Genomic DNA, 22,555 nt, shown 5'->3' with positions numbered 1-22,555 from the left:
CTGTTTCTGTGATCTTCTCCCACACAATGTTCATCACCATTTCTGACTTACGAACAGTTCTCAGGAACGGAACTTTGTTATAACCTGGGGACTGCCTGTACCGACATCTTGGTAGCACATCTTTCATTGTTAAAGGTCAATAATAAAGTACCAGATTCATACTCCAGGTATGCTTTCTGCTTATTTGCATTGATTATTTTCTTTATTCTAAATGGGTTGCATTCCCTTCTTTTATTATATGTTAAATATTTCGGTGCCTACAGAAGACTTCTGGATTTCCTTTTGTCAGCAGCCATTCTCTTCTCATACTCTCTCTCTTTGCTTGCCTTATTTTCCTTTTCACTCCCCCTCTCAGTTTACTATATCCAGCCTGATCCTCAAAGGAGTTAATCACCTTCCTTTTTTCTTTCATCATCTTCTTCGTCTCTGATGTCATGCAGGGATGCTACTAAGAAAGCAAAAATAAACATTTGTACTTTACCTCTTTGGCATTTATGGTTGACACTTCAGTGATTCCTGCAATTTGGATCCCTCCCTTTGAGTCCTCTCGTAGATCTAAGAAGCCAGACAACGGATTAAGTAAATCCCGGATCATCTCATTATAAATCTGTGAAGGAAAAGAAATCAGTAAGAATAGAAGAAAGTCTCAGTTTAAGTCTTTCGATGTTGTCTGAGAAAAAACAAGGTAGTTATAAAATTAGCAAAGTTTGGCCCTCTTTTTTGCATTCTCCATGTGCTCAGGAGAACCTTGAACGAGGAGACACACTTGAAGGCAGTGAATTAAAACTGTGGTACATAGGAATTTCTTGCGGACAGTGGTGAATCTCTAGAATATGCTATTCTGGAGGATTCTGGAGGGTAGGTCACTGGCGATATTAAAGAGGAAGTCGCTAAGTTTTTATAAGATCAGGGATCTGAGGTATATAGGAAACTGGCACAGAAGAGGAGATGGGTCTGGGCAGATCCACGATCATACTGAATTAAGGGGCAGGGTTGAGGGGCCGAGTGGCCAGCTCCTGCTCCTATCAGTTCTTAAGTTTTCATGCAAGTAAGTGACCCCATAACTGTTCTATTCCCAAGGAGTATGGACCAGAAATAATAAAGTCAGCACCTAATCTAGAAACTCTTCAGCTGGTAAATACTATTCTTTAAAATTAAGAGGTGCTCTGCAGGCCAAATGAAAAATAAAGTGATTGTGATTTCTAAAGCAAACACATAGATTTGTGTGGTGGAAGCAATCTGGAAACCTGCTGCTTCATTCATGTGGGCGTACAGGTACTGGATTTCAAAGAAGCTTTCACGAGGGCAGTCAATGTGGATTGAGCACATAGATGTACTTCCTCTGATTGCAGTGCAGTTTAAAGGATTGGCAGAAATGCAAATACACAGCCTAATGGATCATGTCACTTATTAAAATGCATGAGTTTGGACATTTGTGCTTTCATGCAAGAAAGAAGGGAGAAACAATGATGTATGTGGCTGATGAAGTGAATTACAATACTCAAGCAATTACATCTGCTTTACTTTGCTAAAAAAAGTGGCCCTGTCCTCTGCATTACTACAAAAATGGGCACTCTTCTTCATTCAGAATAACTGACAGATCTGGAGGGTGTGAACAAAATGTTTAACTAAACTGCAATTGGTTATAGTAATAATTCAGTAAAAGTATCAGTGGGGGGAAGTTACCAACTACATTTACAGAAGAAAATCACACTCTATCAGTATCACTCCAAGGCTCTGGAGGAGCGCTGGCTAGTTACACAAAAGAAATTGATAAAAGGGAGAGTTTCTCTTTCACAGTGCCTTTTCCCAGAAAGCCAAACCTGAAAGATCGAGGAATTGACAGTTATGGGGAACTAGCATAGAAAAGGAGTAGGCCAGCAGAGATCAGCAATGATCATATTGAATAATGGCTTGAGGGGCTTTGCGGTCTACTCCTGCTCCTATTTTCTTGTGTTCTTGCATGTTCAGACCTGATCTAGACCATTCAACACCAACAATAGAACAACATTTGCAAATAGTGCAGTGGGTCTCACGTGACAAAAGGAGTAACAAGCTTCACAAAGTTCATTGCTAACATAAAGCAACAAAAATCTGTTGAGATAGCTTGTCAAGATAACCAGATTTTTTCATCAATTTATGCACTGCACATTTTCTATTTTAACCATGACAACAAGTTTTTATTTCAAAATACTTATTCAATGCAGCAACAGAATAAATTCAGAATAATGAATTTCACCCTACAAATTCCATCTTTCCCTCTAATAGGTGTACTAAGGGGGAGTGGATGAGGTGGAGGGACAAAATACACTGCCACACACATGTTCCAGCACCTAGCTAGCCTTTTTGGTCCTTAAGCATTGAAAGCTAAGTAATTGACCACATTCTGTTAAATGCACAATTATCAATTTCAGGGAAATAATTCTGGTAATCACAGCCACATTTTACAGCTGCAATGAAATTAATTTGAAATAGGTTGGTTTGTAAGTTAATGATGGACATTGGTTTACAAAAGGCTTGCACGATAAGGCTATAGAGGCAACATTTTGAACTCATGCTCCTGGCACGAAACCAGCTATGAAGAAATAGTGAAAATTTATGTGTATGCTCCTCACGGATTGAAATCAATTAAAATTAATGACTAGAAAACTGAGTGAAACACATTCTGAAAACCCTGATCTCTTCTTTGGCATGGCACCAAAGGTCAGGAATTCATAAAATTACCCCTTTTGTAAACTGTCTATAAGTGCAATTTTTGACAATCATATGAATAACAGCAGAGATTATAATGTGCTGGATATCAATCTACATTCATAATTAACGTGATTGTGCAAAGAGAGCAGGATTTAAAAATGTCAGCAAAATGCCCACTGAAAAATTGAAACTTGACACATATCAGTTTTGTTTTAAAACCCAAAAGGGATTTTGTCACTTGATGTGTAAACAGGCAGGTGATGGTGAGCAGAGGACAGGATTTAGCCATCCATTTCGGTTCAGTTTCTTCATTATTATGTTGTTGACAAGATTCCATCCTGAAACGTATGGCCCAGTAGGTAGCCCACTGACCTGGAGGCAGGTGATCAGATGGGATGGCCACATATGGCCGGATAAATAAACAATTTAAAGTGCTTTAAGCATCATTATATTGTCTGTAAACAAGGTTACACAAAGGTTTGTTGTCCATATCTTAGCTCTAACCAAGTCCTGTTCATTGGTCACTGTCAAGCAATGGTCATCATTCTTTCCTGGTTAAACAATGCCTCTATTTTAAAATTCACTCCCTGTTCTAAAATCCCACTGTGATGTTGGTCATTGTTTACCTCTGGAATCTCACGTAGACCTAACATCCTCAGGATATCTGTAATCCTCTTATTCCAGCCTCTTGTTCATCCCCAAGTATAAATTTCTCCAAAATATTCCCATTTTGGTTCTACTACTCACATGTTGTAATGTTTCTAAATATCAATACAGTTAGGGACAAGAAAATGTGCAAACTCTACCATCCAGACAAATAACGTTACAAGGCAACTCCACCATCTGCTAGGAAACACACACACGACTCTTAAATATATTGATATTCCTTCAATGTTGTTGGGTCTAAGTTCTGGAACTGAAGGAGTATCTTAACCAAAAGTTTTAGTCTCCTTACTACCTTCTCAAGGGCAGTTAAGAATGTGTAATAGATGCCCATCTTGGCAGTGGCTATAAATAAATAGAAGAAAAATTGTCCCACCATTTAAGTGTGTCAGTCTTCAGAATAAACACAGCTCCATGTATTTGAACAATTTTGCAATCACATTACTCAACTTCTTTCTTATCTAGACCATCTATATTGTCACTAAGTTAACTCAACTGTTCACCTACCATCTTAAAAATATCAGAAAAATACTTTTATTTTGCTAACAGTAAATACACAATATATCGATATTTTAACATCACAACACAATATTTGCTGCTGCTTAACATAAATCTTGTGCCCAAGGCTTTACTTTCTGGTATAAGAGGATATCAGACACAAGGAAGAAAGATAATGTTGTAGAATAACTTTATTATATGAAGTTGTACCATTATGTTGAAATAAAACTGGACATTGTACTTTCCTTCTGTGGACCTGTAAGGAAACTTATAATATTAACTGTAATTAAATAGTGACTGCTAAATAAAACATGAGACCCAGAGTTAAAACCTTATGGCCTGTGGACTGAAATGTGAAAGGCACTTTATGTCCTGGAGTACACTATATTCAAATCTATTCATTGCTTGTCACTGATTGTATAAAAACAATGAAATCGAGGAAAAATAATTTCTACTCTGAATTTGACCTTTAATGCCAGCCAGTCATACATTCATTAAAACAAATCTGCATTGCTATTTGGCTCACCATCTGATTTCTTCACTTTCTGTGCAGCCTCTGCTATTACGAGGATAGTATACGTCATAGTTATCACTTATACATGACTTATCACAAAAGGAAGAAGTTTTACAATTACAATTTGATGGAGATTATCTGTACATTGCAGCTTGCAACACACACACGCACAATTGTGAAAAACAGACATACTTAAAAAATAAATGGCCAACTATAGGGAAAGGGAAACTCAGAAAACATCTCCTTATGGTTGTTATTTATACATTGATTGTGAGTCAATAGTTATAATTAACTGTCCATGAGTCTTTACGTAAGTGTTTCTAGGGAGCCAAATGATGCAAACAGCCGATTAGCATTTCCAAGAATAAAGGTAAGAGAATGGGGACCCATGGTGGAAAATATTTGGGTTTTGTTTCCTTTGAATCTTTTGTCACCTGATAAATTTTGAGAAAGGTTTCTCTGTATCTTTCAGTCAAATCAGAGTTCAGCTCTTCTCATCATCAGAGAAACACAAGCATCACATCTGCTGCTCAGCTGCACATAACGATTATATATTATGTTATAAGATTGTAGAAAGCCATCAACAGCTACTTAAGAACTATGTGGTGCCTGTATTAATATGAGTTGTTTAATGTTATTCAATGTAATTTTTCTCAACTACTTTGTGCTTTGTACTCCCCCTCCCATCACAGTCTCCACTGTGGCCTCACGTACTCAAACTGATGTGGTAAACATGGAGAATCTCAAAGATTTGTAAATCTATCCATCAACAGCAGTGGAATGAATTTGCAAAGGATGAGATAACATGGTCATTTTTGAATGGTCAATTCCAGAACTAATTCAAACAATGCAGTCCTGGAATCCTGAATAGACAATAACTGGTAGAACAACAACATAATTGAGAAACTGCTGCAACATCATACAGTGATGTTTCTGTAATAATGTTTATTGCATCAAGGTGGCACTTACAAGCTTCATATTATATTGGGAAGGGGATGTATTACGTTAAAATTATGTACTCCCAGAAATTGCAGGCAGCTTGGTAGAACCAGCAATTGAATGCTGCTACCGGTATTAACAAAGAAATGCCACCAAGTGTGAATCCAAGCCAAGGGAATGCCGTGCAAGAAATGCATGATGGAGTACATCAAGCATGCACTGCAATTTACACCCACACAGAAAGTCTACGATTTTTTTTGTGAAGTTTTCAGAAGATGCTTATGCTCAGCAATTTCTCAAAACACAGCCCAAAGCTCACACTGATGCCAAAGAAAACAGAGGACATGTTTAGTATGTGCATTAATAAGAGCAGCTGCAAACAACAAATGATGTATTTGAACCTATAGAGCTAGTAAGGTTAAATAACTTTCATTGTATTGTAGAACTTTAGAATTGTAACTTGGCATGTTATGTATGATTGATATTTTGGTCTCTGATGAAATAAATAATTACTCTCTTCCAGGTATTGTTGGGCAGAACCAAAACAATATTCTTTTATTCAGATCTTTAAAACTGTTTATAAATTGCAGCTGATTGTGAACAATTTGGGAGATGATGCACAAAATTATACTTAAGGTATTATAAATTTTGATTATTTTTTCCTCAGCAGCAATTGGTACAACCCAGTGAACATCTTCATTTAATGGTTTAAATGTGTAGGGGTGCTTAGAATGTGCTGTCCAAGTTGTAAAATTTTACTTTTATTTGTCTTGGACAGCAACTTACAGACCAATGTCAATTTTTTAATATAGTTTGAGTTTATTATTGCGCATTTTAAGAAAAGAACTCAACTTGATTAAAAAGCTTGGAGACACAAGAGACGGCACATGCTAGAAACTGGAGCAAAAACACAAACTTCTGGAGGAACTCAGCAGGTCTTGATGCAGGGTCTCAACCCAAAACATTGACAATTCCTTTCCTTCCCACAGATGCTGCTTGATCCACTAAGTTCCTCCAACGGTTTCAATAAGAAGCTTCCCTGGGCCAGATGGCATAGACCACAGGTTTCATAGAACCTAAAATCACACTTGCCACTGGATAGGAAGACTGAAGTGTTGCCTCTGATGGAGGATGCAGTGAAGCAGTGAAGTAATGGACTGCTCTTTCATTACTAGAACCTGGATTTAGTTGCAACTTAAGCAGATTAGACGAAGCTCTCTTTAAAACATAGTTGCCATACCAAGCCGTGATGTAGCCTGATAGGATGCTTTCTATAGTGCATCGATAAAAATTGGTGAGGATCAAAGGGGACATGCCAGATTTCTTTAGCCATCTGAGGAGGTAGAGGTGCTTGTGAGCTTTCTTGGCCGTGGTGTTTATGTGGTTGGACCAGGACAGGCTATTGGTGATGTTCACTCCTAGGAATTTGAAGTTCTCAACCTCCTATACACAGGAGCATGTGCACCACCCCCCCCACCCCCCCCCACCCCTTTCTGAAGTTAATGACCAGCTCTTTTGCTTTGCTGACATCGAGGGAAAGGTTATTGTCAGGACACCATATCACTGGGATCTCTATCTTCTTCCTGTACTCTGACTCACTACAGTGGTATCAACTTGGAGATGGAGCTAGAGCAGAATCTGGCCATGCAGTCGTGAGTGTATAGGGAGTAGAGTAGGGGACTGAGGATGCAGCCAGTGTTGAGAATAATTGTGGCGGAAGTGTCCTCTGTCCAAGGGGGCAACAAAAATCCTTCAGGGCCACAGTCAGACATCCCTGTTGGGTCCCTGTCAGGTAATAAGTCCAGTCTACAAATGCATTTTGGCAATTTGATCAAATGCCCATGGCCAGTTTGTCTGTTCAAAGTCAAAGTCAAGTTTATTGTCATATGCACAAGCACATATATGCACAGGTGCCTCTGCAGTGTGGTCCCTGTGTGTGTTTGTGGTGTGCATAAGGCTTTTTTTGCACCCTGTGACATTCATGAGGAGGAGTACTATGACTGGACAAATGGACATAGGAAGGCAGTTTTAGTGGCAGCAATGAATGCAGGCTAATTTAAGATTGTATCTGCGTCTTCAGCATGAGTAAAAGCTCATTATTGTATGCGAGAACATTGCCTGTTTTTTTTCAGGCTAATATGGTTGAAAATCTTGCCAATGACAAATTTTGTGTGTTACATACTGTTGATTTAAACTTTGGCAAATTTGACAAAGCAAAAACAACACTAGCGAATATGAAAATCTCAACCAAAAATGACAATATGTTGCTACCAATGACCAGAAAGAAATGTCGACAAAATTATTTAAATGCTTGAATATGATTTTCAGGTTTGCAACATTGGTTCTTTTTGGCATTTCATAGATGAATTACTCTCTAAATGCTGGAAATAGTTATTAATTTAAATTATCCTCATAAGTATTTTATTCATGTAATACCTTACAGAACTAAGCAAGCATGGGTATAGTTACTTTTTTTCCTGGAACTTCCTATCCCCAACCACTGTTGCAGCTTTAGAAGCAGTTAGTCACATTAAAAATGATCCTTAAGGGGGTGATAGAGTTAAAGGAACAACTATTGTCCGTGGACTGATATTACACATGCCACATAGGTTGCAGTTACACTGACTTCACATAAATAACAAGAAACAAACAACAGCTAAATGAAAACTCCATCTCACTTTCCTCAGTAGACTCTACAGTTAGACTTTCTCTTTTGATTATTACTAAAATTTACAGCAGACTCAACAGTGCAACAGTGATTCATGCATTAACTGACTTGTATGAATCTGTTCTTTATAACGTTGAGTATATTTTATTTAATGAATAGTTTAACAAGTTCAGTTTATAAATTCCTCTGTCACTGACCGTCTCCTGTACTAGTTGGGTGCAGGGGAGTCAGTGTTGGAACTCTGTCCTTTGTCCCTCTGGTGTCTCTCTCAGTCCTAATGATACATCAAGGGAGAAGTCTATCTGCATTTAATCATCTAACTTGAATGATTAGGGGCTAAATTTTACTACTTTACTCATTTTTTTCACTAAAATTACTGTGAAAAATCAAAAAGCTCCCAAGCAAATTTACGCCCTTTGGGGACAAAGCAACATGGTAGTCATTGCTTTCTTGTACTCATTAAAAGTTCAATCAAAACACAGGAGCATTCATGCACCTTATGCTTGTAATGCACCTGTCACTTACATATAAATGATGTGTTGTTAGTATATCCCAGCTTCCTGTTACAAATGCCATTAATGCATTAACCTACTCAACCTGCTTGGACTGCTATTTTACCAGATCACGCCACCATGGCAATAATCTCAGACAACAAACTGCAGTTCAGCAACATGTCAAGAAACCAATAGCAAAGAGTTTTGCTTGGGTGTGAGTGAATCTTATGGCAATACTGAGCAAAACATGGGAAATTATAAAACTCAAATATGCATCAGATTTTTCTTTGTCATCCTTCAGTTTAATTTTAAATCAGATATCACATTTCACTAGCCTAAGTTTCACTTAAAAGCAAATTCAACCCAAGTTTAGAAATAATGACACACTATTCATTTCCTGGCATCAATTTTCTATTATTGGCAGCAAATGGCTATTGAATAAAAACGTGGCCAGTGTCCATACATAAACAGTCAAATAAAACAAAACAAACCGGTTTCTTAAAAGGAGAACTGTGCAGTTATCAGCTGCTGGCATATATACAGTTTTAAAATTTTTTTTCTCAAATTATCCTCCTTTCAGCAATTTTAACACATAGAGAAAAGGCACCACATGCAGTAATCTGCAATAATACTCTGACAGTATCGCATCAGGTCTTTCACAGGATGCTTAAGTGTGATCTCTTTTGACTTCTAATCTTCGTCAGGGTTGAAATTGTTTTCATCATGATTGAATGTGTAGGTCCAGAAGGGTTTATGTGACCCAGAAAGTCCATGGCCTTGATCTTCCACATAGGTTATGGTCATCTTCAAATCACCTCTGCATAGATCATGGCAGATGTGGACAATTAATATACAAATGGAAATAAAATAAGGTTGAATTGGCCAAACCTGTATCCACTGGATTCAGAAGTATGAGAGGTTACTGGTTGGAAATATATATTGTCGTGAACGGTATTGATAGCGTGGATGTATAGAAGATATTGTGGGAGAATCTGGAACTAAAGGTCACAGTTTAAAAGCAAAGGATCTCCCAATTAAGGCAGAGCAGAGGCTTTTTTTTTCTTTCTCAGACGGTCTCAAGTCTTCGTAACTTTCTTCCTCAAAGGGCAGTGCAAGCAGAGTCTGAATATTTTTAAGGCAGGGATAGATAAATACTTAACAAGCAAGGAGTGTAAGGTTACTACGGGTAGGTGGGAATGTAGAGTTGAGATTACAATCAGATTAAATGGCAGATCAGGCTTGATGGGCTGAGTGGCCTATTCCTGCTTCTAATTCATCCGTTTGTATGTTCTTCTTTGTGACTGTAGTGATCAGGAGCTGACACATAGCCACCGAATATACACAAAGGAGGTATCCCAATGTTACCCTCTGCCAACTGAGATGCAATTATCTGCCTTCAAAATCTTAGTGTTAATTATTGTTTATGCTCCTCAGTGTCATCAAATAGCAGGCAAGAGAGAGTACTATTTTGGGAAGAGATATTCCTACATTCTATATCATTTGAAAATTATATATCAGATGTATAATCTCAAACTAAGAAGTATGGCATCTCAGGATAATGACTGCAAATCATCTCTTTCTGGTTGCCAGAGCATGTTGCATGTTCTGTGTACACATATCACTATTTTTTTTATAAAATGTTAACCAAAAGCAAAAAAAGTTCCACTTTTGCCCAGTTCACACTCTGGACCATGAATGCAACAACATGTGTACAAATCCCAACCAAATTTCATTTTCTGATCAGAGTAGATCCTCCAAGGAAAGACTGAGATGAAGACATGCCTGGTAATGGTATTCCCTATCACTTTAAACAGGGGCACACAGTATAGAAGCAATTCCTCATCTCCAACAAACTAAAACCTGCACCTTCTCATATTGGAAAATGCATCAGGGGGCTTTGCACGAGGGTAGAGTTTCAGTGTTGTGATGCTTTGTACTCTGAAAACTACAGTGGAATGGCTGCCCCCTGGATATTTTTACTATTGGACCTACCTCCAGGTATGACATGGAGACAGTGTATTCCATATCATCACTTGTTTCTTCAATGCACTTGAACAAATCGTTGAGTGTCCGTACATAAATACCGGGTTCATTATCTGTTCCCAACATTGTGTATGTTTTCCCTGCTCCTAGACAACAAATATAGATTTAAAAAAGCGTTAACTGCTTTAAAGTGTAATTAATCAAAAGGATAATGGGACATCATTTGGGGTGGCGGGACATCCAATGCTGGCTGCCATTGCACTAGCTATTGCACATTTTGGCTCTTGAAGTCTTGCATGGAAATATTTGCTCCATATGAGAGCGAACCATATCACAAGAAGGGGAAACAAGCATCTCAGATATGAGTGAGCAGGGCAGTCAACTGTATCTTTCCTTCGCCAGACTGAAGGCGTCTGAGTATACAGTGCAAGAGCTGAGAAGAAAATGGAAATAGAATGAGTAAATTCAGTGTCAACCCAGATACATGAAGAGAAATAAATGAGAACAAAAGGGATCAGATTAATGTAATTTGAAAAAAGATGTTTCAGAAAGAAAACAAATTTGACATTTTCTCAAATAGGCAGTTTTCAATCTCTGTGAGGCTTATTGGCAGGAATTAACACTTAGCACATCATTAAAGGTGTACGTACTTCAGAACTGATTAGACACCTCATTGTATTTCTAACTGAGAAGATGACAGAAGAAATTACACACGCAAGTGTAGATAAAAGCACTAAGCAATGTAAACAAGGTAGATGAAATTAGCAGTAGGTGTGAGAAAAACTGTGGTGTGGAAGGATGCATTGGCTTTGGAAGGGGTACAGTGTGGATATACCTGTATGACACATAGTCTCCAGTTAAATTACTTGCACCAACTCGATGTGTATTCCTGGTTATTTGATTGAAAATTGCAAGTTTTAAGTGGAACATTTGGCTAGATGGGCAGAAACTATTTCTACTACTTGGGAAGTTTAGTACTGCTTTAAAAATTAAAGAAAGTCTTTAAGAATTAAATTTAGGAAACATGCAAAGGGTGTCAGAAGTTTGAAAGTGTCCTGCAAGCAAAAGTGATGTCAGGTCAGTTGTTAATTTTTAACAAACCAAATGTATTGGGGACTATGAGAAAAGGTAGGGTAGAAGTATGTGGTGTATGGTCACAGATCAACCATGATCTCATTGAACAGAAGAACAGTCTTTTGGGGTTAAATGGCCCACTCTTGCTCTAATTTAAATGAATATTTAAATTTATAGGGGAAGTTTATTTCGTAACAACCATGCAAATATTGCAACAGATACTACTCAACAACAAGAGCTAGCAAGATACCGTTTTCAGAAGGCTAACAATGGAGTGCTGTAATATGGACAGGAGATTTTGAGTATTTGAGCTGAACCCCATATCTGTCCACTGCCTAAAATTCCAGTGCAATTTATTCAGGAATAATGTGAAGTGCCACCACCTCAATGATATTTTGGCAGCAAACTTTAATTCCATGTTATCAACCAAGATCTGTTTTAATAGAAGTGCAAGTAAGAATTTAGTCTTTTCTATACATTAAAAGTCAACAATTGTATGCAAGGTGAATTGTTCTTTACCCCTTTTTGAAATTTGAATTTTCAAGACACATTGCACAATATATAACAAAAGTTGTATTTGATCACCTGCAGTTTTTCTTATCCATGCAAAATATTACAGTTGCTTTAAATAGGATAAATAGAGAAAAGCTGCTTCCACTGATGGCATCCAGTGATACAGGGGAGGTGTGAGGAAAATCCTTTTTATGCAGAGATTAGTGATAACCTGGAACTCCCTGCCTGCATGGATGGTGGAAACATAGTCAATCAAGCCTTTCAAAAGGGAAATTAATAGAAACTCAAGGAAAATAATTTGTGGGGCTTCAAGGAAAGCATGGGGAAATGTGACTGTCCGAAACGCTCATCAGAGAACCAGCTAAAACTTAATGGTCCAAATGGCCTTTTTCTGTGCTGTGAACATTCTATGATTCTGCAGGATTGCCCTGAAAAACCAGTGCTTGAGTACGTCAGATATCCTCGTTAGAAAAACAGCAGAAAGCATCTAATGTTGTTCAAAATAAAATATGCAGCAGGGAAGGCAGCATCTGTTGAGAGAGCAAAACATTTCAAGATTCAAGTTTCATTAATTCTGTTTCTCTCTCTAAAGATGCTGCCTGACTACTGAGTATTTAGAGCATTTTCTGTCTTTATTCTAGATTTCCAGTGACTGCAATATTTTGCTTTGGGATTACTAGTGTAATTTAGTTGGTTAAACTCAAGCAGTTCCACATAGCTGCACATGTGGAGCTTGAGTCCTTGCTTTTGCCAATATGAACCTCAGCTTCCTGGACATACATGCATGACAGGTAAAAAGAAACTGTGCCAATAGCTTGGTTTATTGAACCTTAGCATGCCACTGGTTCTTGAACATTAGGTCCCTCTGACCAAAAACCAGTGCAAGATGTATTCTTTCAGACTGATGTTATTTTCAAGCATTTATTGTGTTTGTGCAATATAAATTTACGTGAGGACAAACTAGAATGAAAATTTTTAAGTTTACAGGTTAATTTTGTGGTAATATCTTAAAACCTTATTAAAAACATCCCTTTCTGATCATCTGAATAATTGAAAGCCTCATTTCTGAGGATAAGTAGTCTATTGTGGTACAAATTTTATTGAACTAGTGGAGCACACAGAATAATATTACAGAATTAAAGAAACTGCAATCTTACATGTGTACTGAACTACCTTCATTTTTCATGGAATGATAACATTCTATTTCAAAACAGGAAGAGACAGTTTCAATATATGTTTTTTAACCATAAACAATTATAATTTTAACAGTGTTGTATTCAATAAACAATGTTTTCAAAAATAACTTGCTGCCTACCTGTTGGTCCATAAGCAAATACTGTGGCATTGTACCCCGAAATAATGCCCTCAATCAGATCCTTGGTGGTTGAACGGTACACATCGTCCTTGAACAGATACAAAAAAAATGTGAGTTAATTGCGAGACACCTGGACGGGTACTATGAATGGGCAAGGTTTAGAGGGATATGGGTCAAACGTGGGCAAATGGAACTAGTTTAGATGGGCATCCTGCTCAGCATGGACAAGTTGGGCCAAAGGGCCTGTTTCCATCCCATAGATGAATCTACATTACACGCAACATTGCTGTTTGTGGGATCGTGCAGTGCCTAAACTGGCTGCTGAATTTCCTATGTTATAGTCGTAACTATTAAAGTACCTCATTGGCTGTAAGGCACAATTGGACAACCTGAGATCAGGAAAAACATATAAATGTCCTTTTGATAGTGGCATATTTGTTAAGCCATTTAAGAGTCAATTACATTGTTCTGGTGACACAGGAGACTGCAGATGCCGGAATCTGGAGCAACACACAAGCTGGACAAATTCAACAGGTCAGGAAGCATCTATGGAGGGAAATGGTCAGTTGATGTTTCGGGTTGAAACCTTTCATCTGTCCAGACTGTCCATTTCCCTCCAATAGATGCTGTCTGACCTGCTGAGTTCCTCCAGCTTGTTGTGTGTTACATTGTTCTGGTGTCTGGAGTCACAAACCAGGCACATCTGCTAAGAGAAGACAGATATTCTCCCTGAAGGACAGTAGTGAACAAGGTGGAATAGGTGGTCATCATTACCAAACCTAATCATATTTCACTAACTGAATTTTAAATGTCACTACTATCAGGATAGGATTTGAACTCAGGTCTCTGGATTGTTATTTCAGGCCTCTAGGTTACTAACCCAGCAACATAACCATTGCATCACCATCACCACCTCTTTCCTCACAACCACCACTATTTGACCAATTAAATGTCAGATTAATCATTTTGTGACTATCAAATTACGTTCAGAACATTTATTGCTTTTTCTATCGTGCGCTCCACTGAATTATTGCTTATAATGAAATCTGCTAATTTAGTGAAAGCTCCGTTGAATCAAAACAGAAAACTGCTTCAATAATTTAAAATAAAAGTTTAGACGATTCTTTGTTTTTCATTTGAAATACAATTTTTTGAACCGGAGATTGTCTAGGCAGATCTTTGGATAGTAATTTTTAAAAAATAATGGTGTATCAGAGCTGCATGGGCAAAACAAAAATCTCCAAATGAATAGTATTTCCTGTACCGTGGTCTGGAAGACTTCCACATTTCCAATTGACTGTGATTTGTGTTTGTAGCTAAAAACATTTCTGCCATGAGATTAAACTTGCATGAACCACTTTGCTGAAGCACACAGCCAGGTGGCTTCTATTTCTTAGGGAACCCAAGGGAGTTATGAATTAGGGATCAGAGGGTCAGCTGAAATGTGCAACTTACAGCTTTGCTGTTCAGTTGTGTTGTTACAAATGTTTGTTGTGCAGCAAACAATATTGTGGACAGCAGTTCAACAAAGTTTTTGTTGTCAAAAACACTTCTACAATTTAAGTAGTGTTTGGTTCCAATACAATAGATAGATAAATATTTACTTATTAGTCACAGGTATACATCGAAACACACAGTGAAATGCACCTTTTTGCATAACTGAGAATGTGCTGGGGGCAGCCCGCAAGTGTCGCCACTCTTCTGGCGCCAACATAGCGTGCCCACAACTCCTAACCTGTACGTCTTTGGAATGTGGGAGGAAACTGGAGCACCCAGAGGAAGCCCATGCAGACATATGGGGAGAATGTACAAACTCCTTACAGACAGTGGCAGGAATTGAACCCGGGTCGCTGGCGCTGTAAAAGCGTTTCGCTAACCGCTACACTACTGTGTCATGTTAGAAGTTTAGATCTTAAATCTTGCACTGTGATAATGTTTCTCCAAGATAAAAATGCTGAATAAATGTATATGATTCATAGTTTCCATTTGGTGACAATAAAAACACCTTGGAAGGGAAAAACATCACGCATCGGACACTATATAGGAAACTAACCCCCTACCCTCTTGCCCTCACTCCATGCCCCTGCACCCCCAATTGTTTTCAGGCATAAATAATGAACAGAACTACATATTTACTTTTATAGGTAATAAAATGTAGCCTCTGAAAACTTCTAACCAAAAGCTAGTTTTAAAAGATGTGTAATAAAAACAAGAGATTACTGGAAACACTCAACAGATGAGAGAGCATCTGTGGAGAAAGAAACAGTTAATTTTAAAGGTTGCTGACCTTTCATTAGATGTGCATCCAGTGGAAGGATTAATGAGTCATAAAGAAAGACAGCATGGAAACAGGCCCTTGGTCTGTGCCAACCATCAACCACTCATTCATACCATCTACATTAATCCCATTTTATTCTTCCCACACCCTCATCGGCTCCTTCCAGATTCTATCACTCACCTACACTGGGGGCAATTTACAGTGGCCAATTAACCTACCAACCAGCATGTCTATGGCATATAGAAGGAAGCTGGAGCACCCAGAGGAAACCCATGTAGTCACAGGGAGAACTTACAAACTCCACACAGACAGCACCTGAGATCAGGACTGAACCAGGTCTCTGGCAGTGTCAGGTAGCTGTTCTACTAAATGATTTGCAATGACGGCCAATGAAACCATGCGTATTAAATTCTGGGCAACTGAAGTTACATCTATCAAACAAATTGTTATTTATTTTTATTTATAAACTCAACATGAAGCAAAAGCTTAAAAAAAGGTAGTCATTAACTTTGTCGAATCTAATCACGAGATACTTAATGAAAAAACATCACATTTTCTGTGATTATTTTCCCCATATAGATTATCAGGTCATTTCCTCCCTGTCATAACCGTAAGTAAGACTTTGAAATTGGTGCTAAACCAGCTCTGGGTCTTATTACACGCCATTGATCCAAGATTGAAACCTGATCCGCAGAGCAGTGAATGTGAAACACAATCATCATCGTGCTTTCTATATCTGAGCACATTTCTGAAGCCAGAAACACGTGCTAATGGCAAAGGTATATTTCAAGTAAAAGACACATTATTTACATATTTGGACCTTTCCTATTATTCTTGATACTTGTATCTTGGATCACATGCAGAAATAAGTCCCATCTCTTTTTTTAAAAAAAGGACTGCTTTCATTATCCTAAGATTTAAGCAAAATCTCCAGTAACATAACCAGGGCAATAACTTCCTCTCTCTAAAACCTTGATACAAACCTGTTTTTCCAATTATGTAACCAACTGACATTTCATGAGAGCCAATGCCTTAATTAGATTGTTATAAAAAATAATGTCATTAAGTATTCTTACATTAAAAAAAACTACACATTTTGTCATATTTATGATTTGCATTTTTAGCGGGTAGGAATGGCAGGCCATTGTACCAGTCTACAGAATGTTGAGCAAGGAAATGCTGCTACACATTGCCAGCATTCCAGCCCCTGAATCTGTGAGTTCATGTCCATTTAGAGATTTGAGCATGAAATTATGGTACTGAGGGAGTGGTGCTGTCCATCAGATGAAATGTTTCATTAAAACTCAGTCCGCTTTTCTCAGGTAAACATAAAAGGTCCCATACAACTGGTTTGGAGAAGTGTGGGGTGTCATCCCTCTATTCCTGGTGAATATGTGTTTCCTCTTCAACATTATGAAAACTATACAGATTTTATCATGTGGGAATATTACAGTACATGACAGCACAATCAATATGACACAAAATACTTCTGGATCGAGCATTATTTAAAAGGATATACATCTTTAAACAGACACATGTGCTTCTCATTCCCCTTTTACATTATTTTCTGCTTTTCAGTTTAGATCCCTATAGAAAGCATTCATGGCATTTGATAACTCAGTGGGAGGAGAGCGGATTTTAGGCAACAGAAAACTTACTGGAATCACTTACATTCTCTTATAGTCCATGGACAATCTATTTTTGACTGCATGAAGTAACCAAGTTTGAATTTACTGTATCAAGTGTAATTCTGGTTATCAATGCTTTTTTTTTCCTTATAGTTCAACTGAATACTGACCCTGAAGCAATCACCAGGCTTTCATGGACAAAACCATCCAGACAACCAGTGTCTGTCAACCATGATACAATAATCATTGCAGGGAATTTTGCCATTGTGTCATATACTAAATTGCAGCCTAGGAGTTTGTTAAAAACTGTCAATCTTTTAATTTTTTCTCCTTTCAGAAAATTCTATTAACCTTTTACTGCCATTTGCCAATTCCCTCTGAACATCATCAACCACAAAACTCAACCGAAATTTTCCAGTTGTTTAACCTGTTCTGGATCTCAAAGAAAGAAAGAGTACAAGAGCACAAAATACAGGTACCCTGAATACACTAAATTGGAAAGTCAAATGCATTATCTCTCATGTCATTAGACCTCACACTAATGAAATGGAGTTAAACATTTTTCTTGGTGAGACGTTATCTTGCTTTATTAGCAATTATTCAGAAATATTAGGAATCTACTTTCTTGCCTCCATTTTTAACATTCACAGAGGTCATATCTTCTACCACAAAAGGTTAGTCAGCTATCATATGCAGTTTCTAACATATGATGTAGCACCCTATAAGTGCTTGAATGTGCAAGTGGAGAATTTGTAGAGAAAAGTTAACATTTGTGAATCTATGGTCCAATATGTAAAACTGGGTCAAAATTTCAGATGCACACAGAGGGTGGCCTGTAAGTTCCTTAGTGGTACCTAAATACATTGTGTATGTGTTGAATGTCAGAGCATCCAGGCTTCCTGCCTAACTCCTGCAGACCCCCTGTGTAGCCTCAGTTTGTGTCAAAAAGCAATTGATGATCAGATGGTTAAAGTAGATTCTGAGTTTACTTACACAATAATTTAATTACACAACGATAGGCCAGCTGCTCTGACCAACACTATTAAGTGTGACTTTCATGAAAAGATTTGTGTTGCTTTGCATGTTTGGAAGCCTTCCTCTTATCACAATAAAATGCAAATTGGATTCCTGCTGCAGAAAGTACCAGGACGTTGGTTCAAGCTAAGGTCCATATGGAACTACACTGTAAAAAAAAACAAATAGAAAATGCTGGAAATACTCTGCAAGTCAGAGAGCACAGCGAACAGAGGCAGAGTTTCTGATTTTGTAAGAAAACTGCCTTGTGCAAGGAGAATAAGAAGTGTATACAGTATGGACAAAGGCAAAAGGGAAATAGTTGAGTGTTCACTGATAAAATCCTTCTTTGTGACTGATCCAGTATTCTGGATTATCTCTAGGTCTATACCACTGAAGCCACTAATTTCATGGCACCTTCTTGTTTGGCCTATGTTAATTAATCACCGATGGATGGTGTTGGTGCATTGTTTACTAGAGCCTCTGACACAGCTATAACTGGACACAGCATTCTAAGTGAGGTTTGACCACGATTTTGTACAATAGTACATGTCTCACCTGTGTTGCAGTATAATTGAAGGCTACATCAAACATGTATGATTTCTCTCGAGAGCGGTTGGCTCGCAGTATGTCATCAGGATCTTCCATTGGATCCATCAGTACCACCATCTATAAAGGAGTAGTATATAAATGTGAATGAGAGCAAATTTCTGTTGAGATTTTCCAATAACCCACATTTCAACCAGCAGTCTGCAAAATGCATATCTGGGCAAGTTCACAGCATATGATGTAGAAAAATGTGAGATCATCCAATTTGACTGAAAAAAATTTAAAGGTGAGAAATGTTTTAAATGGAGAGTGATAGTAAGATCTTAGTGTTCAGAGGAACCTGTATGTCCTTAAGGCAAACAGTACTTATTCTAGTTGTAGAATAAATTATTTACAAATAATGCAATGGAGCTTTATGGATAGAAAATGGGTTCATCGTCTCTGCAAAGAGGAATGTTAAACATTTAAGCGTTCATCTGCTTTCAATGACAGCAATAATCCACATTGTTCCTTTGACCCTGTTACAAAGGTTTATTTCCTTATACAGGAAATAAAATTACTACAAGCTGAGACCATTGCTAAAAATGCACAGAGTCTGCAGAAACATTTGCTGGGAGTGGTATATTATGCTCTTGGATGTCCCTGGCTCATTGCCTCCATCTTGGGGTTTTCAATCTATTATACTCTTATTGATTATTAATGCCATGCTTCATATTTCCCTGCAGATGTTCAACACTCTAACCTTGCTCGTATGGTTTATTTACCTATTACTGCATGGTAAGAAGGGGAGCTCAATTTGTGTGATAACAAACTAAAAGTAGTTAATTTACAGAAATCAACAGATAAACATAAATATCATACAGTATGTCACACTGCAGCAAAAGCTCAAGAAATTCAAACACAGTGATTTATTAAGTATAAATATAAAAAACTCTATTTTCATGTTTCATCAATCAACAAGGGCAGAGGCAGGAATGATCGAAAATGCCTGATAATGTATGTTCATCAAAAACAAAATAGTAAGCCTACAACTAGTTTGGAAGAAAATAACCAAGAACAACATTTCTTGTACCTTTCAGAATTTTCTTTTACAAAAAATGAAAATCTGCGCTTTAGCATCTTACACCAGATTTTATTTAGTTCCCTTTCTGGGAATTTTTTTTGAAGCATCTAAATCAGTGTGTGCGTAAGGATGTTTTCCCAAACTGTTGGCCATGACATCAGCTGGGGCTACATTCAGCCCTGCATGTTTCCTTGGTCATTAGACCGCAACATCCTCCCCCACAACCTCACCACCCCCAAATACTGTTGGACTGGTCTCTGCAATCCTGCTCCTGAGCTTTCCCACATGCAGGATAGGTTTCTCCATTCCCGCTCTCAAACCTCTGCTGCCAAAGTACACTTCCCATGTTGTCAGACTACATCTCCACTCCCGCTGCATCTTCACATCATGGCCTAAGGTTCTTGTCTCGTCTGCCACCATCTGTGGACTGCAGCTAAATGTGCAAGTTTCAAGCTTGTAATCATGCTTTCCCGTACTGTGCACTGTCTACAAAGTGAGCGGCACTCAGTCACATGAACAACGAGCTGTCTGCAGAAAAGATGCTGAAGATTTTCAAAGTAAGGTGCTTCCCAAAATTGAAATCCCTTCAAAGAAGCCTTACTGATGTGTACACACGTGCAAATTGGATTTATGGTATTTGTTTTTCCACAGTCTTGGGGACAAACATCATCTCACCTCAGATCTCTTCTTCCTTTTTTATTCCCAATTATCTGTAGTTGTGGAGGATGCGGCAGGCAGAACAGACCGCAGGTTATCTTTTATGGGTATGCCACGGCCTAAGGCCTATTACCTGAATGGGTAAAGTGGGATGGTTGGTTCGTCCTTGCAGCGAGTGGCACACTTTTGGTTGTATATATACACAACACTTATTTCTACCATGTTGGGTCCTCAGTAGTCTGACCAACATTTGAGAGAGAGATACAGTGCAGACCAATTTCTAGGCCATTATCTTTAAATGATAAAGCTTGTTTTGGAAAACAAAAACAAATTGCACTTCCAGTGCATTAAATATATTCCAGTGTGTTGTGTCTGTATTAGTGTTTTTGTATCATTGGCTTTCAGCTATACCACTTCAAAATTGGAGGTTCTTTAGAAGGACAATTGTACATTGGTGCTGAGTCGAGATGAAATGTCACTATGTGCCCTCGCACCAACACTTTGACAGGGATATAATTAGTGAGTGCTCCTTCACAGAACTGGGCTCATTTAATACAAGGTACATTCTTCTCAACTGGTGTTCTGACTCCAACCAAATCTCTGATACTGCACAGCTCACTTTGTCCACTCAATGGGCACTTGATATCCTCCTCATTGTGCACTGACAGTTTTCCATTCCACACAGCAGACATTTTCTCCATACAGAGAGGATATTTTCTTTAGCTGCTCACATTGCTGTACACAATACCAACAACATCTCGGCCACTTTCTCTATTTTTCCTGTTCCACATTTCACTGCATGCACCTGCTTCTGTTGGCTCGCCAACATTTCTAGCCAAGCTTTGAATGCTCTGCATGCACTTTTCTGGAGGCAACTATCTCAGGCAAGGGATCCAGAGGAGCTTTTCCAGGATATCAGAAGCATTTATGGACAAAGCTTCCATTGCCACATTCCATTCTGAGACAAAGATCGATCAACGTTCCTTCAGCAAAGCTTAGCTATCAAAGCCACTCCTGAACCATGAGTCAACTATGACACCACCACTATCAAATCCATCCTGTAATGCCCTGGAACAGAATCTCACTAATTCCCCCCATTCTCCAAGAGATAAGACGTTCAATTGTACAAACGGGGCCAGACGGTGCACCAGCTGAAGTCAAAGAGTTTAGATGTAAAGAAATGTACAGAAAGGCCCCAAAATCTATCTTCAAATTTGAAATAATGCTAAGATTCCAGAGGATTTAAGAAATGAAAACATTGTTATATCATTAAGAAATGAAATAGGTTGGAGTATGGAAATTATCAAGGCATTGCTTTATTTCTATGGCAGGAAAAAGCCTTGCAGATTACTACTCGAAGCTGAGGAAACCCTGCTGGAATCTCAATGCAGTTTCAGAACATCCCACAGGACCGCAGACATGATCTACAATGACCCTCAAATCTAGGAAAAACAACACAAAATCAGGACCTCAATGTAGTTTTCACTGATTTGATGATGAACTTTGACTCCATCAATCATAAAGTACAATGGAAGATACTGGCTTGATTTGACTGCTCTGTAATGGGTTGGAGAGAGACCTATTTGTCACCAAAACTGGAGTTAATCATGATTTCATTATGACCCTAACTGTTTTCACCCTCCCAGCAGTCATTTTTCCCCTCATTAAATACTGGGTTTCCATCAAAATTGATATCTAATACATAATGGATGGACAGTTCTGTATTCTATGGAATCTATGCATGAAGAGTAGAGTGTCTGAGGCATCCATTACAGATACTCAGTATGCTGCTGACAGTGCCATAGTTGCAGACACTGAGAATAATCTTCAGTCTGCCTGGGATCTCTTGCACAACTTACCATAGCCACAGCTTATCAAGCAACTTCTCACTCAATTCTGAGAAGAACCAATGGGCTCTATCAGCCTGAGGCCTTGCATATGACCTACCATCTGGTGGGAGATAGACCTTGGAGACAGTTGAGCACTTCTGTTACCTCAGCAGTCACCTCTC

General features: G+C 38.3%; 1 protein-coding gene across 2 annotated transcripts in view; it reads right to left on the bottom strand.

The window, feature by feature from the left end:
- Window positions 1–22,555, bottom strand: part of kif19 (kinesin family member 19) — a 142,234-nt gene that overhangs the window by 40,931 nt on the left and 78,748 nt on the right. For both annotated transcript variants that reach the window (XM_052033173.1, XM_052033174.1), the window contains 4 exons: window positions 18,834–18,944; window positions 13,356–13,443; window positions 10,463–10,599; window positions 482–607 (listed from right to left, as the gene is read on the bottom strand). In XM_052033173.1, coding sequence (XP_051889133.1) covers window positions 482–607; window positions 10,463–10,599; window positions 13,356–13,443; window positions 18,834–18,944 — 462 coding nt within the window. The remainder of the gene's footprint in view (window positions 1–481; window positions 608–10,462; window positions 10,600–13,355; window positions 13,444–18,833; window positions 18,945–22,555) is intronic.

The sequence above is a fragment of the Pristis pectinata genome, chromosome 18, assembly GCF_009764475.1.
Source record: "Pristis pectinata isolate sPriPec2 chromosome 18, sPriPec2.1.pri, whole genome shotgun sequence".
In the NCBI taxonomy this organism is placed as follows: Eukaryota; Metazoa; Chordata; class Chondrichthyes; order Rhinopristiformes; family Pristidae; genus Pristis; species Pristis pectinata.
The sequence above is the reverse complement of the archived record's forward strand: the minus strand, read 5'-3'. Positions and strand labels throughout refer to the sequence as shown.